We start from the raw sequence: 17,620 nt of genomic DNA on the forward strand, positions 1-17,620 counted from the left end.
CGCTTCCACTTATTCCAAAGGTGCTAAAGATTATAAGAAGAACAAAGGTTCAGGTGATCCTCATTGCTCCGGACTGGCCAAGGAGGGCTTGGTTTCCAGATCTTCAGGAATTACTCATAAGGGATTCCTGGCCTCTTCCTCTATGAGAGGATCTGTTACAGCAAGGACCGTGCGTGTACCACGACTTACCGCGGCTAAGTTTGACGGCTTGGCGGTTGAACGCCGGATCCTAGCCCGAAAGGGTATTCCCAGTGAAGTTATTCCCACACTTCTTCAAGCTAGAAAAGGAGTAACATCTAAACATTATCACCGTATTTGGAGAAAATGTGTCTTGGTGTGAATCCAAGAAGGCTCCTACGGAAGAACTTCAGCTAGGGCGGTTTCTCCATTTCCTGCAAGCAGGTGTGGATGCGGGCCTAAAGTTAGGCTCGATTACAGTACAAATTTTGGCCTAATCGGTTTTCTTTCAAAACAATTGGCCTCCTTTCCAGAAGATCAGACTTTTGTGAAAGGAGTTTTGCACATCCAACCTTTATTTGTGCCCCCAGTGGCACCATGGTATCTTAACGTGGTGTTGCATTTTCTTCAATCACATTGGCTTGAACCTTTACAGAAGGTTGAGTTGAAATTTCTCACTTGGAAAGTGGTCATGCTATTGGCCTTAGCATCCGCAAGGCGGGTGTCTGAGTTAGCGGCTTTGTCTCACAAGAGCCATTATTTAATCTTCCATGAGGATAGAGCGGAGTTGAGGACTCGTCAACAATTTCTGCCGAAGGTGGTTTCATCGTTCCACATGAACCAGCCTATTGTGGTACCAGTGGCTACTGACGCCTACGCGGAATCAAAATCTCTCAATGTTGTCAGGGCCTTGAAGATTTATGTCGCCAGAACGGCTCAACTTAGGAAAACGGAAACTTTGTTTATCCTGTATGCTGCCAACAAGATTGGAACGCCTGCTTCAAAGCAGACTATTGCGCGCTGGATCTGCAATACGATTCAGCATGCTCATTCTACGGCTGGATTGCCGTTACCAAAATCAGTGAAGGCCCACTCTGCCAGGAAAATGGGCTCATCCTGGGCGGCTGCCCGCAGAGTCTCGGCATTACAACTCTGCCGATCAGCTACTTGGTCGGGTTCAAACACTTTTGCAAAATTTTACAAGTTTGATACCCTGGCTGATGAGGACCTCATATTTGGTCAATCGGTGCTGCAGAGTCATTCTAGAGCTTTGGTATAAACCCCATGGTTCTTGAAGTGTCCCCAGCATCCTCTAGGACAGTGGTTCTCAAACTCGGTCCTCAGGACCCCACACAGTGCATGGTTTGCAGGTAACCAAGCAAGTGCACAGGTGTATTAATTACTCACTAACACATTTTAAAAGGTCTGCAGGTGGAGTTAATTATGTCACTTGTGATTCTGTGAGGAGACCTGCAAAACATGCACTGTGTGGGGTCCTGAGGACCGAGTTTGAGAACCTGTGCTCTAGGACGTATGAGAAAATAGGATTTTAATACCTACCGGTAAATCATTTTCTCTTAGTCAGCAGAGGATGCTGGGCGCCCGTCCCAGTGCGGACTCTATCTGCAGTTGTTAGTTATGTTTTCACACAGGTTGTGTTACGTTATGGTTAGCCTGTTGCTGACGTTGTTCATGCCAGTGACTGGAGTTTTTCTATTAAATGCCATGTTGTACGGCGTGTTTGAGGTGTGAGCTGGTATATGTCCCACCTTAGTTAACATTAAATTCTTTCCTCGAAATGTCCGTCTCCCTGGGCATAGTTCCTATAACACGAGTCTGGAGGAGGGGCATAGAGGGAGGAGCCAGTTCACACCCCCTTTCAAAGTCTCAAAGTGCCCATGTCTCCTGCGGATCCCGTCTATACCCCATGGTTCTTGAAGTGTCCCCAGCATCCTCTACGGACTAAGAGAAAAAGATTTACCGGTAGGTATTAAAATCCTATTTATTTATTTTCTAGCAAAATAAGTCTTCTCATTAAATTCGGTGTACATAAAAATTGGTTTAAGCATACATTTAGGCCATTTTAGGAGACGGAAAAAGACTGACTACTCCCATCTGCAAGCCTAAAAACATTTGTCATTAAGCACCCTAATATACCTCTCTCATACCTTGAACCCTGAATTCCGTCACTTTGCACTTTTTCACCCCAAAAATTGCATGTAATTATTGGCCAGCTAAAAAAAAATAAAAACGTCAAAGCACCTAATTATTCATTTGGGGAGGGAGGGGTCTTCCAGGGGGTTCTGAATTAAAGACTGAAATTTTTACTTTAAAATACTTTAAAATATTTTTCCCAACTTGCACCTGTGAAATTCACGGTATAATTATCAACAATAAATTATTGCAGCTAATTGAATAGGGGCCTATCACGATTTGAAGTAAATTTGCATTTTGTCGCACAAAAGATGGGTTACTGCAGCTAACTGAATTCTATGCGTAATTAGAAATTTGCACATATACATAGCATAGCAATATACAAATGAAACTATTCCCCTGGCGGGCAAAATTATACCTAATGGTAATTCTAGTTTTTAACGAAAGGATTATAATTAAGTATTAAAATACTCATACAGGCAATCAAAATAATTTTCTTTAATAGCCTTTTAAAGTATACTTTAAGGTTCAATTTAAACAAAAAAGGATATAACTCATCTGCCTTATGTTTAAAATGCTAATTGAACCTGCTTTATTTTTTATTTATTTTTTTTCACCCAAAAAAATTAAGTAAATGAACTCTGAGTCAGGCAAGATTGCCAAAACATATTTTTTTACTGGAATCTTCATATTGTGATTGACAAAGGGTCAAAATTTCAAAGTGAGATGTGGATTTTTCTCCAGCTACACCTCAGAAAAAAATGGAGCATCAAAAGTGGCATTTCCCAGCAAGTGTGTATATATATATATATATATATATATATATATATTCAATTGATGTCGGAACCATTCCGACATGCATTTGTCGGAATGGATCCGGCAAAGGGCTATACAATGACCATCTCAATCCGACTTTAAAATAAAGTCGAATTGATATGAGGGAGCTGGTCTTCCCAGCCTTTCTGAGGGTCGTCTTCAAGTTAGTCTGTCTTTTGGATATTGGGGATAATTCAGACCTGATCGTAGCAGCAGATTTGTTAGCAGTTGGACAAAACCATGTGCACTGCAGGTGTGGCAGATATAACATTTCCAGAGAGTTAGATTTAAGTGGGTTATTTTGTTTCTGTGCAGAGTAAATACTGGCTGCTTCATTTTTACACTTCAATTTAGATTTCAGTTTGAATACACCCCACCCAAATCTAACTCTCTGCACATGTTATATCTGCGCCCCCCCCCCCCCCCCCCCCTCCTTTCCTGCAATGTACATGGTTTTGCCCAACTGCTAACAAATTTGCTGCTACGATCACGTCTGAATTACCCCCATTGTACGTGCCTTGCAGATATATGTCGACTGTACAGCTTCTATTCGACGTACGGTTACCACCTTGATTCTTGTAGATGCACCAAAGCATGGCTGGTATGCTTCCAAGCACTCCATTGCTCAGGGGATTACTGTGTATTTATCTTGCAATACCTCAGGTCTGCTTCCTTCAGGGCTCATTCTACTCTTGTGGTTGGGGTGTCTTAGGCAGTTCGTCGTGGTACCTTGGTGGAACAGTTGTGCAGAGCAGCAACCTGGTCCTCGGTGCATACCTTTACCAAATCTTCTTCTACACTTTGTTTCCTCCACCAGTTTTGGGTGGAAGGTTTTGCTGGATGCTGCCTCTTCCCCAGTTAGGCTTTCTTTGTGAAGTCCCACAGTCAGCAATGCAGTGTCCCCCAGATTGGATTCGCAATTAAATTATTTTATTTCTTGTTCTCACTGTAAAATCCTTTCCTCATAATCCATCTGGGTGGCACTGCAATCCCTCCCTGTTTTAGTCTCCCTTGGAACGTTTTTTTCTGTCTGTTTTTACCTGTGTTAGTAGAGATTTGTGAATTGGTTCTTCCATGCAGCTTTGCTAGTAGAATAAATGGAGGTCCAGTGGAAGTTAGATGAGGAGGAGCTAGTTTAATTAACCTTTTAATTCTTTCTCCTGTGCTTACCCCTCTAACTCAGTCAGCAGTGTTGTGTCCCCCAGATGGATTAGGAACGGATAAAACAGGGAGTACAAAAAGTGCTTACAACAACAGTTGTTTTTTTTGTCCTGCCTGTGGCAGTGTTCGAATACAGAAGAGGTGCCAGTGATTATCTCTTACTGCCACTCTCCCCATACTAATGTAATACAGTACATACATTTGTATTAGTTTTTATTCTAAAAATAAGTCTCTATAAAGGGTAGAAAATATAGATGTGCAATACATGCCATGTTAGTAAATTAACCCCTTTGTGTACTTGTTTCCTGAATGGGCCCAAGTTTCTGTGTGCTTCTTTTTGCATGGTTCCAGTGTCTTATTGATTTTTCTAAAAATGACTTAACTTGAATACAAAAATCCCAGTTTTTCAGGTTTGAGCTACAGTAGATGTACAGCAGTCTGGATTGTTTACTCAATAGTGGACATTATATTTATATAATGTTTGTGCTGCTCTTTTTGCCACAGTGCTCTTGTAAAGGTCGTTGTGGAAATAAAATGTGCCGCTGTAGGAAAAACAAGCTGAACTGCTCAGAGGATTGTGCATGTGACGGTTCCAAATGCCGCAACAGAGAAAGCTTCTTGGTGAGTCACATTGCTGCTGACATTAACAGTAAGAGTCAGCATTGGCTAACACAGTCCTTGTTGGTTTTGGTAGAAATTCATGGAGTGCAGACATTTGAAAAAGGACCAGAATATAAGATTAATATGCTTAACAAATGGTGTTTTTAGATATTGCTCTAGAAAACATAATTTCTGCTGCGGGGTACTCTGGGCTCCACAAGGATTGGACAATGGGGTGTAGAGTAAGATCTTGATTCGAGGCACCAACAGGCTCAAAGCTTTGACTGTTCCCAGAATGCACAGCGCCGCCTCCTCTATAACCCCGCCTCCCTGCACAGGAGCTCAGTTTTGTAAGTTGGTGCTGCAGTAAGCAGGCACTTAACAGAGGGGCTGCTCCAGGCAGCCCTAAGAAGAGCTTTTTATGAAGAAAAAGTTAAGACTTCAAGGGCAGCAGCAGTGGTAAATGTCAGAAGACATTCAATGCTGTAGCTCCAGCTCTCCCCAGCAGCGCTGTAAACCCCCGAGCCCTGGTTGCCGGGTAACTACAGCAGGGGGCTCCGGTTTTCTTCACATCAGGCACACACAACGGGGGCTCTCCGGGATCGCGTGGCCACGCTTCGGGAGGTGGTGAGTGGGTCTCGCTTGCGGGACCTGGTCTTTATCGCGATCCGGCGCGGTCAGTGGGAGGCGGGCCGCGCGTGCTGGCGGTGAACACTGGCAGTACAGGCGATCCCACTAGATCACCAGGGCATGGGCGCAGGTCAAGTTTTCTCTCTAAACCGGTTTTATAACGCCCACAGTACCCGGTGGTTTTGCCAGCAGGGGGATAAGGCTTAGACCTGAAGCCCCAGAGTGCCATTTCCCGTAAATGTTCCCGCCCTGGAGCTGCATATCTGTCTTTCCCTCACTCTGTCAGTGTCTGGGCGCCATTATCCCTCAGCTTCACTGTTCTTGGGACTGCTTGTGCAAATCCTCCTGTGTAAAGCCGCCTGGTTGTCAGTGCTGTGCCTTTACATGACACTTATGTATTCTACCTGCCTTTTAGACAGTGATCGTTAAGAAAGAGTGCACTTAGTCAGGGTTTTCTAGTACAATTACCCTGTGATATACATCCAGTTCTTATTGTGTAGTGTTATATCTATTGACTATATAGCTATATACATAAGCTAGTCCAGTGCAGTATTATTGTCAGTAATAACCTCTGCATTGTACAAACTGTGACTATCTGTGTGTGCATTTGATAGCTGAGTGGTGTCCATTTCGTGTCTTACACTCAACTTGCTATCCCTATATTCTATAACCTAAGGGGGCTTGGTGTGTCAGGTTTTATATTGATGTAGGATTTTTCACAAAGATATACTTTATTACGTATTTTTCTCTGTGATTTAGTCACCATATCTCTCCTTTATCTCTGCTAGTGCCGACTACACTGCGCAGGGGTTTGGGTTAGAGGTATAGTGCTGCTGATAATTGTACTGTGTTACCTGATACTGCAAGTTATATCATGTCGGGTTCTGGGGCTGAACACACTGCCGGTGTTGCTGAAGCCACAGATCCATATGAGGAGAACATAGCAGCTGTGGGCTCTGTTTCTGGGGGTTGCTTGCCCCCCAGTGGGACTGTGGCAACGGAGGCACATACTGACCCACCGTGGGCCGCTTTTTCCACGCTTCTGCATACACTAGTTCATAAACTAACACCCCCTATGGGACCTCCAATGCCGGTACAACCGTATGTGGTCCCTGCAGCTAACCTGCCGTGGGCGGACAATTTATCTACTCAATTAAAGAAGTTGAACCAGTCCCTGACTACTAAAAAGTCTGACCATCGCTCGCCTAAGTCCAAGGGGTCCTCTAAGTGAGCGCTTGTCTCCTCACAATCCACTGCTGTCACTGACTCCGATACGGCTGATGGGGAGGGTAGTTCACATGTGGATGTTCCTGATCTTTTGGAGGCTATTAAGTTAATTCTACAGATTACGGATGATCCCGAGCCATCCGTCCCTCCTAAGAAACCTGATGGGTTCAAGCATCAGAAGGTGGTTAAACAAGTTTTACCTCACTCTGATCACCTAGTGGATATACGTCAGGAACCCTGGGAAAACCCGGGTACGAAGTTTGTGCCTCAAAAGAAGATGCTGGCTCGCTATCCCCTCGCGCCAGAGCTGTCTAAGAATTGGGAAACGCCTCCTCCAGTGGACTCACATGTGGCTAGGATGGTGGTTTCCTCAGCTCTACCTGTCACTACCGTCACGTCTCTAAAAGAGCCTACGGATAAACGTGTGGAGGGTTGTCTGAAAGCGATTTACACCCTCACGGGTGCTGCACAAAGGCCCACTATTGCAGCTACATGGGCTGCAGAGGCTATTGAAGCATGGGCCTTGGAGTTAGAAGCTGAAATCTCCTCTGACCATGCTAGACAATGCTTGTCATATATTGTCACAGCTTCTCGATATATTAAAGAGCGGCTTCTGATGCCGGTATCCTAGCAGCCAAGGCCTCTACTACGTCAGTCCTGGCTCGCCGAATATTGTGGCTGAGATCCTGGTCTGTGGATCTGGACTCTAGAATAACCCTGGAGGTACTCCCTTTCAAGGGAGATATTCTGTTTGGGGAGGACTTAAATAAGGTAGTGGCTGACTTGGCTACTGCCAAAACTGCCTGTCTGCCAAATACCGCTCCTTCTGTGTCGAAGGCTAAAGGTACGTCCTTTTCGTCCTTCAGGTAAAGCAAAAGGTCAGGCGTACAACAAGCAGGCCCGCACTTCCAAACCTGGTAAGCCGAAGCCAAAAAGAGCCTGGGCGGCCCGTCAGCCAGCTTCCAAGGCTGATGAGCCTGGCGCATGACGGAGCGGGCCTCCCCCTGGGGGATCCCAGGGTGGGGGGCCGGCTTCTAGGGTATACCAAGTAATGGTTGAAAACCACTTCAGATGCCTGGATACGGGAAATCGGCACTCGAGGTTATGCCATAGCCTTCAAAAACCGACCCCCTCATCGATTTTGCCAGACAGATGTCCCGTCGGACCAGACAAAGGCAAACACTCTGCATTCGGTGGTACAGACCCTCCTGGATACAGGAGTCGTAGTACAGGTGTCTCTTGCGCAGAGGAGCCGGTGGTACTATTCTCCGCTGTTTCTAGTCCCGAAACCGAATGGGTCCTCCCGGCCCATTCTCAACCTCAAGGCATTGAACAGGTTTGTGAAGGTTTCCAAGTTCCGTATGGAAACCCTTCACTCTATAGTTCTGGCCTTGGAACCTGGGGACTACATGGTCTCCGTGGACATACAGGATGCTTACCTGCATATTCCTAATGCAGCGTCACATCAGCAATACCTGAGGTTTGCTATTGGCAACTGCCATTACCAGTTTCAGGCGTTACGTGTTGGTTTAACAACGGCTCCTCGAGTCTTCACCAAAGTAATGGCGGTGATGACGGTGGTACTCCGCCGTCAAGGGGTCAGGATACTGCCGTAACTGGACGACTTGTTAATCCTGGCAAATTCCCCAGAACTTCTTCTTCGTCATCTGGATATGACGGTCCGGTTTCTGCAAGCCCACGGGTGGCTCATCAACTGGAAGAAATCCTCCCTGATCCCTGCTCAGAGCATGGTGCATCTGGGACCGCTGTTGGACACTCACAACCAGAGGTTGTTCTTGTGCCAGGAGAAGGTCCTGAAGCTTCAGGACAGGATTCGTTGCTTCCTTTCTTGTCCGCAAGTGTCGATACATTCGGCAATGCAGGTGCTGGGCCTCATGGTATCAGCATTCGACATGGTGGAGTATGCTCAATTCCATTCTCGTCCCCTTCAGAGGCTAATTCTAGCCAAGTGGGACGGCCTGCCTCACCGGATCAGGTCTCAAATGATCTCATTGACTCCGGAGGTCCGTCTGTCGCTGCTTTGGTGGCTCCAGGACCAACAATTGTGAAGGGGCCGTCCCTTCTGGATATCCAACTGGGTCCTGTTGACGACAGATGCCAGTTTAAGAGGTTGGGGCGCGGTGCTGGAGCAACACTCCCTTCAGGGTCGGTGGACCAAGGAGGAATCTCTCCTCTCGATCAACATTCTGGAATTGCGGGCGGTCTTCAATGCATTGAACCTGGCCCAGCATTTAATTCAGAACCGTCCTGTTCAAGTACAGTCGGACAACGCCACTACAGTGGCTTACATAAATCATCAAGGCGGCACTCGAAGCCGTTTGGCAATGAAGGAAGTCTCACAGATTCTACGTTGGGCGGAACGCCATCTACCGCCCATATCGGCAATATTCATTCCGGGAGTCCTGAATTGGTAAGACGTGCATGCCGGCAAGTGGGGCCTCCATCCAGAAGTGTTTCAACTCCTAGTGGAAAAGTGGGGTCTTACAGACCTAGATCTGATGGCGTCTCGACACAATCACAAGGTTCCGGTCTTTGGAGCAAGGACAAGGGATCTTCAAGCAGCATTCGTGGATGCGCTGGCGGTGCCGTGGAGGTATCGGCTGCCGAGCGTGTTCCATCCGGTGTTACTCCTGCCCAGGGTAATTCGGAAGTTCAAGCAAGAAAAAGGAAATCTGCTTCTCATAGCTACGGCGTGGCCCAGACGGCACTGGTTCTCAGACCTGCAAGGCCTATCGTCAGAGCGTCCACTTCTACTTCCACAACGCCCAGACCTCCTCGTTCAGGGCCCCTGTGTCTACCAGGACCTGGCCCGGCTATCTTTGACGGCGTGGCTCTTGAAGCTTCCGTCTTGAGGGCTAAGGGTTTTTCTGAAGAGGTCATTTAAAACTATGTTGCGGGCCCGGAAACCGGCTTCTGCTCGGATTTACCATAGGGTCTGGCATTCCTACTTTGTTTGGTACGCATTTCACAATTATGACGCTTCCAAGTTTAGTGCAGCCAAACTTTTGAGTTTTCTGCAGCAGGGCCTAGATTTAGGCTTGCGTTTTCTTTCCCTCAAGGTTCATATTTCTGCCTTGTCGGTGTGGTTTCAGAGAAAAATTGCGACTTTACCTGATCATACTTTCACTCAGGGTGTGTTGCGTATCCAACCTCCCTATGTCCTGCCTGTGGCTCCTTGGGACTTGTCGGTGGTTTTGGAGGCGTTGCAGGAGCCTCCGTTTGAACCCCTTGGTTCAGCTGACCTTAAGTGGCTTTCCCTTAAGGTGGTGTTCTTGCTGGCTATTGCCTCTGCTAGAAGAGTGTCGGATCTGGGTGCCTTGTCTTGTAGTTCCCCATTTCTGACTTTTAACCGTGACCGGGCGGTTCTTAGGACTCGTCCCGTATATTTACCTAAGGTGGTTTCTTCGTTCCACCTTAATCAGGAGATTGTGGTTCCGGCATTTGTGTCTCCTGATTTGTCTCCCAAAGAGCGGTCTTTGGATGTGGTACGGACTCTCCGTATCTAAGTGAAGAGAACTGCTTCTATTCGAAAATCTGATTCTCGCTTTGTTTTGTTTGGATTTCACAAACGTGGCTGGACTGCTCACAAGCAGACCCTGGGCAGGTGGATTAGAATGGTGATTGCACATGCTTATGTGAAGACTGGTCTGTCAGCTCCTGCTCACGTTACGGCCCATTCTACTCGGTCTGTTGGACCTTCTTGGGCGGCCCAACGTGGTGCGACCCTTGAACAATTGTGCAAGGCGGCTACGTGGTCCTCCGGGAACACGTTCATAAGGTTCTATGCCTTTGATACTGCCGCTTCCCAGGATGTTTCCTTTGGACGCCGGGTTCTTGTGCCCGCTACAGTGCATCCCTTCCCATAAGGAACTGCTTTAGGACATCCCCATTGTCCAATCCTTGTGGAGCCCAGTGTACCCCGCAGCAGAAAACGAGTTTTATGGTAAGAACTTACCTTTGTTAAAACTCTTTCTGCGAGGTACACTGGGCTCCACAAGGCGCCCACCCTGACGCACTTAGCTTCTTCGGGTTGGTATGGCATTAGCCGCTGACACTTCTCTTGTCGTGAGAGTGTGGTGGATGTGGCTACTATCCGTTGTCGTCTCTCTTCCTGCTACTGCATTGGGCTGGTTAACTAAAAACTGAGCTCCTGTGCAGGGAGGCGGGGTTATAGAGGAGGCGGCGCTGTGCATTCTGGGAACAGTCAAAGCTTTGAGCCTGTTGATGCCTCGGATCAAGATCCTACTCTACACCCCATTGTCCAATCCTTGTGGAGCCCAGTGTACCTCGCAGAAAGAGTTTTAACAAAGGTAAGTTCTTACCATAAAACTTGTTTTTGTTCCCTGAATTTAAATTAGTTTTTTTCTCTTTCATCCATATTGGGGGACAATGTTGCACTTTTTTTTGTTGTAAAAGGCACTGCTGCTGTAGCAAGGTACACCGCTCCCCTGGAAAGACTTCAGTTTATGTTGTGCCCATGGAGTAAGGCACAGGTTTTCTTCTGTGTAGTATTTTTATTTTATTCAATTAGAATGCAGGCTCTAACCCTGATAACTGCTGTTTTGCCACCCCCGGCCTTCCGTCAATGGGCTCCTGGCAGTTTAGGTCACCCTGCCCACAAACTGAACTAGGACTGAGAACCTGTGGCTTGTAACATGGACCTCTGTCTGGGAACTGCAGCAGAGAGTTCGTCCTCAGCTGTCCAAGTATTCTCCTATGCATGGGAAAGGGGGTTAGTAAGCAGACCACTCAGAGCACAGGGCATTTCTCAGTGTGATATGCAGAGCCCATATTGAAAATCTAAGTGCCATTAATACAAAAGGAGTGCTGCTGTTCCTACCTAAGGAGGGAAGATCCATACAAGCACACTGGAGGCAATTAAATTTCAGGTGCGTTCACATAGTTTCACCTCCTATTCATCCTGACTTGACCTTGATTTCACCTCACTCCCCAATAGGGTTGCACAGGAAAATATGTGAAGTCAGTCTATAGTCACCTGGAATTGAATTGCCCCCATTATGTCACTCCACAGTGACTGTGTGGATGGAGTTAACAGGCAGGCCATGCTTAACATGACTAGGAAGAGCCATCTATGGAGGCAAGACTGGAGGAAAACCAAAGGCAGGTGTGGGGTTCACTTTGAGGTGATTCACTGCTGCATTATATCAGTAGAGGGAAGACTTAGGGGAGTAGTTATTGCCTTTGGAACTAATCCTCCTTGGTGGCTTCTGCTGCAGCAAAATCGCCTCACAGCTTCTACTTCTCTCTGGTGCTGTAGCTCGTGTAACACTCACACATTGCTAATGTGCCTTATATAGGACACCTGTACAGGACAGAGTTCTTAGTGTACTGTGTGTCCGTGTTTTGGCTGGAGTTTTTATTTTAAGTTACTACCGGTCTGTCCTTGCATTTGATGTGTTCCTTAGCAGTTTTTAAGCTTACTTAACTTACGATCCTCCCTTCCCCCACCCCCAACCCACCCCCCAAACCGCTCACAAATTGTCTGGGTTTTTTTTTTCCGAGTGAATTAGGTGAAGAACATAAATTTAACCCTATGAAGGCTTGGGGGGTTGTTTTACACTTCCCTAGTGGCTGCTATGGTCTGCAGTCGCTGAGGGGGGATCCTACCGTGCTGACCGATCAGCAATTATCGGCAGCACAGCAACACTGTGGAGATAGTGCAGGGAGGTTGTCCCTCTTCCTGCAGCAGCGGAGGGAAGTTTCCCTTACCTGCCGCTGCTAGCACTATTTATCTGACTGGTCGCATCCTGTGCGACCAGGTCAGATAAAACACTGCCTGGTGTGGACGCATCTGATGCGACCATGCCAGACAAGTGGTTAAAATAAATATGGATATGTTATTTTCTCTGACGTCCTAGTGGATGCTGGGAACTCCGTAAGGACCATGGGGAATAGCGGGCTCCGAAGGAGGCTGGGCACTCTAGAAAGATCTTAGACTACCTGGTGTGCACTGGCTCCTCCCACTATGACCCTCCTCCAAGCCTCAGTTAGATTTCGTGCCCGGCCGAGGTTGGATGCACACTAGGGGCTCTCCTGAGCTCTTAGAAAGTAATAGTCTTAGATTTTTTTCTCTGACGTCCTAGTGGATGCTGGGACTTCCGTAAGGACCATGGGGAATAGCGGCTCCGCAGGAGACTGGGCACAAAAAGTAAAAGCTTTAGACTAGCTGGTGTGCACTGGCTCCTCCCCCTATGACCCTCCTCCAAGCCTCCGTTAGATTTCGTGCCCGGCCGAGGTTGGATGCACACTAGGGGCTCTCCTGAGCTCTTAGAAAGTAATAGTCTTAGATTTTTTTATTTTCAGTGAGACCTGCTGGCAACAGGCTCACTGCAGCGAGGGACTAAGGGGAGAAGAAGCGAACTCGCCTGCTTGCAGCCGGATTGGGCTTCTTAGGCTACTGGACACCATTAGCTCCAGAGGGATCGACCGCAGGCCCAGCCTTGATGTTCGGTCCCGGAGCCGCGCCGCCGTCCCCCTTACAGAGCCAGAAGCAAGAAGATGGTCCGGAAAATCGGCGGCATGAAGACTCTGTCTTCACCAAGGTAGCGCACAGCACTGCAGCTGTGCGCCATTGCTCCTCTCACACACTTCATACTCCGGTCACTGAGGGTGCAGGGCGCTGGGGGGGGGGCGCCCTGAGGCAGCAATAAAAACACCTTGGCTGGCTAAAATACCTCAATATACAGCCCCAGGGGCTATATATGAGGTAAATACCGCTGCCAGAATTCCATAAAAAGCGGGAGAATAGGCCGCGAAAAAGGGGCGGAGCCTATCTCCTCAGCACACTGGCGCCCTTTTTCCCTCACAGCTCCGCTGGAAGGAAGCTCCCTGGCTCTTCCCTGCAATCTACAGTACCAGTAAGAGGGAAAAGAGAGGGGGGGGCATTAAATTTGGCAGTATATATATATATATATATATATATATATATATATATATATATATATATATATATTTCTCTATCGTCCTAGTGGATGCTGGGGTTCCTGAAAGGACCATGGGGAATAGCGGCTCCGCAGGAGACAGGGCACAAAAAGTAAAGCTTTAGGATCAGGTGGTGTGCACTGGCTCCTCCCCCTATGACCCTCCTCCAAGCCTCAGTTAGATTTTTGTGCCCGGCCGAGAAGGGTGCAATCTAGGTGGCTCTCCTAAAGAGCTGCTTAGAAAAGTTTAGCTTAGGTTTTTTATTTTACAGTGAGTCCTGCTGGCAACAGGATCACTGCAACGAGGGACTTAGGGGAGAAGAAGTGAACTCACCTGCGTGCAGGATGGATTGGCTACTGGACATTAGCTCCAGAGGGACGATCACAGGTACAGCCTGGATGGTCACCGGAGCCTCGCCGCCGGCCCCCTTGCAGATGCTGAAACAAGAAGAGGTCCAGAATCGGCGGCATGAAGACTCCTCAGTCTTCTTAAGGTAGCGCACAGCACTGCAGCTGTGCGCCATTTCCTCTCAGCACACTTCACACGGCAGTCACTGAGGGTGCAGGGCGCTGGAAGGGGGGCGCCCTGGGAGGCAATGAAAACCTATTTTTGGCTAAAAATACCTCACATATAGCCTCCGGGGGCTATATGGAGATATTTAACCCCTGCCAGAATCCGTTAAGAGCGGGAGACGAGGCCGCCGAAAAAGGGGCGGGGCCTATCTCCTCAGCACACAGCGCCATTTTCCCTCACAGAAAGGCTGGAGGGAAGGCTCCCAGGCTCTCCCCTGCACTGCACTACAGAAACAGGGTTAAAACAGAGAGGGGGGGCACTAATTTGGCGTTAGAAATATATAAAAAAGATGCTATAAGGGAAAACACTTATATAAGGTTGTCCCTATATAATTATAGCGTTTTTGGTGTGTGCTGACAAACTCTCCCTCTGTCTCTCCAAAGGGCTAGTAGGTCCTGTCCTCTATCAGAGCATTCCCTGTGTGTGTGCTGTGTGTCGGTACGTGTGTGTCGACATGTATGAGGACGATGTTGGTGAGGAGGCGGAGCAATTGCCTGTAATGGTGATGTCACTCTCTAGGGAGTCGACACCGGAATGGATGGCTTATTTAGGGAATTACGTGATAATGTCAACACGCGGCAAGGTCGGTTGACGACATGAGACGGCCGACAAACAATTAGTACCGGTCCAGACGTCTCAAAAACACCGTCAGGGGTTTTAAAACGCCCGTTTACTTTAGTCGGTCGACACAGACACAGACAGGGACACTGAATCCAGTGTCGACGGTGAATAAACAAACGTATTCCTTATTAGGGCCACACGTTAAGGGCAATGAAGGAGGTGTTACATATTTCTGATACTACAAGTACCACAAAAGAGGGTATTATGTGGGATGTGAAAAAACTACCGTAGTTTTTCCTGGATCAGATAAATTAAATGAAGTGTGTGATGATGCGTGGGTTCCCCCCGATAGAAAATATGGGCGGTATACCCTTTCCCGCCAGAAGTTAGGGCGCGTTGGGAAACACCCCTTAGGGTGGATAAGGCGCTCACACGCTTATCAGAACAAGTGGCGGTACCGTCTATAGATAGGGCCGTCCTCAAGGAGCCAGCTGACAGGAGGCTGGAAAATATCATAAAAAGTATATACACACATACTGGTGTTATACTGCGACCAGCGATCGCCTCAGCCTGGATGTGCAGAGCTGGGGTGGCTTGGTCGGATTCCCTGACTAAAAATATTGATACCCTTGACAGGGACAGTATTTTATTGACTATAGAGCATTTAAAGGATGCATTTCTATATATGCGAGATGCACAGAGGGATATTTGCACTCTGGCATCAAGAGTAAGTGCGATGTCCATATCTGCCAGAAGATGTTTATGGACACGACAGTGGTCAGGTGATGCAGATTCCAAACGGCACAAAGGTGTATTGCCGTATAAAGGAAGAGGAGTTATTTGGGGTCGGTCCATCGGACCTGGTGGCCACGGCAACTGCTGGAAAATCCACCGTTTTTTACCCTAAGTCACATCTCTGCAGAAAAAGACACCGTCTTTTCAGCTTCAGTCCTTTCGTCCCTATAAGAGTCATATCTGCCCAGGGATAGAGGAAAGGGAAGAAGACTGCAGCAGGCAGCCCATTCCCAGGAACAGAAGCGTTCCACCGCTTCTGACAAGCTCTCAGCATGACGCTGAGACCGTACAGGACCCCTGGATCCTACAAGTAGTATCCCAGGGGTACAGATTGGAATGTCGAGACGTTTCCCCTGCGCAGGCTCCTGAAGTCTGCTTTACCAAGGTCTCCCTCCGACAAGGAGGCAGTATGGGAAAAAATTCACGAGCTGTATTCCCAGCAGGTGATAATTAAATTACCCCTCCTACAACAAGAAAAGGGGTATTATTCCACACTATATTGTGGTACTGAAGCCAGAAGGCTAGGTGAGACCTATTCTAAATCTTAAAAAATTTTGAACACTTACAAAGGTTCAAATCAAGATGGAGTCACTCAGAGCAGTGATAACGAACCGGGAAGAAGGGGACTATATGGTGTCCCGAGACATCAGGGATGCTTACCTCCATGTCCCAAATTTGCCCTTATCACTAAGGGTACCTCAGGTTCGTGGTACAGAACTGTCACTATCAGTTTCAGACGCTGCCGTTTGGATTGTCCACGGCACCCCGGGTCTTTACCAAGGTAATGGCCGAAATGATGGTTCTTCTTCGAAGAAAAGGCGTCTTAATTATCCCTTACTTGGACGATCTCCTGATAAGGGCAAAGTCCAGGGAACAGTTGGAGGTCGGAGTAGCACTATCTCGGATACTGTTACAACAGCAGGGGTGGATTCTAAATATTCCAAAATCGCAGCTGATCCCGACAACAAGTCTCCTGTGCTTAGGGATGATTCTGGACACAGTCCAGAAAAAGGTGTTTCTCCCGGAAGAGAAAGCCAGGGAGTTATCCGAGCTAGTCAGGAACCTCCTAAAATCAGTGCATCATTGCACAAGGGCCATGGTAAAAAAAATGGTGACTTCCTTCGAAGCAATTCCAGTCGGCAGATTTCATGCAAGAACTTTTCAGTGGGATCTGCTGGACAAATGGTCCGGATCGCATCTTCAGATGCATCAGCGGATAACCCTATATCCAAGGACAAGGGTGTCTCTCCTGTGGTGGTTACAGAGTGCTCATCTTCTAGAGGGCCGCAGATTCGGCATTCAGTTTTGGATGTTGGTGACCACGGAGGCCAGCCCGAGAGGCTGGGGAGCAGTCACACAAGGAAAAAATTTCCAGGGAGTGTGATCAAGTCTGGAGACTTTTCTCCACATAAATATAGCTAAGGGTAAATTTATAATGCTCTAAGCTTAGCAAGACCTCTGCTTCAAGGTCAGCCGGTATTGATCCAGTGGGATAAAACATCACGGCAGTCGCCCACGTAAATAGACAGGGCGGCACAAGAAGCAGGAGGGCAGTGGCAAAAACTGCAAGGACTTTTCGCTGGGCGGAAAATCATGTGATAGCACTGTCAGCAGTGTTTCATTCCGGGAATGGAAACTGGGAAGCAGACTTCCTCAGTAGGCACGACCTCCACCCGGCAGAGTGGGAACTTCATGGGGAAGTTTTCCACATGATTGTAAACCGTTGGGAATTACCAAAGGTGGACATGATGGCGTCCCGTCTGAACAAAAAACGGGACAGGTATTGCGCCAGGTTAAGAGACCCTCAGGCAATAGCTGTGGACGTTCTGGTAACACCGTGGGTGTACCAGTCGGTGTATGTGTTCCATCCTCTGCTTTTCATACCTAAGGTACTGAGAATTATAAGACGTAGAGGAGTAAGAACTATACTCATGGCTCCGGATTGGCCAAGAAGGACTTGGTACCTGGAACTTCAAGAGATGCTCACAGAGGACTTATGGCCTCTGCCGCTAAGAAGGGACTTGTTTCAGCAAGTACCATGTCTGTTCCAAGACTTACCGCAGCTGCGTTTGACGGCATGGCGGTGGAACGCCGGATCCTAAGGGAAAAGGCATTCAGGAAGAGGTCATTCCTACCCTGGTCAAAGCCAGAAAGGAGGTGACCGCACAACATTATCACCACA

The 17,620-nt window shown here is 47.7% G+C and overlaps 1 protein-coding gene across 1 annotated transcript in view; it reads left to right on the forward strand.

The window, feature by feature from the left end:
* Positions 1 to 17,620, forward strand: part of KIF4A (kinesin family member 4A) — a 579,230-nt gene that overhangs the window by 525,914 nt on the left and 35,696 nt on the right. Inside the window, exon 29 of the mRNA XM_063937105.1 lies at positions 4,594 to 4,710. Within this exon, the coding sequence (XP_063793175.1) occupies positions 4,594 to 4,710 (117 nt within the window). The remainder of the gene's footprint in view (positions 1 to 4,593; positions 4,711 to 17,620) is intronic.

The sequence above is a fragment of the Pseudophryne corroboree genome, chromosome 8, assembly GCF_028390025.1.
Source record: "Pseudophryne corroboree isolate aPseCor3 chromosome 8, aPseCor3.hap2, whole genome shotgun sequence".
Lineage (NCBI taxonomy): Eukaryota > Metazoa > Chordata > Amphibia > Anura > Myobatrachidae > Pseudophryne > Pseudophryne corroboree.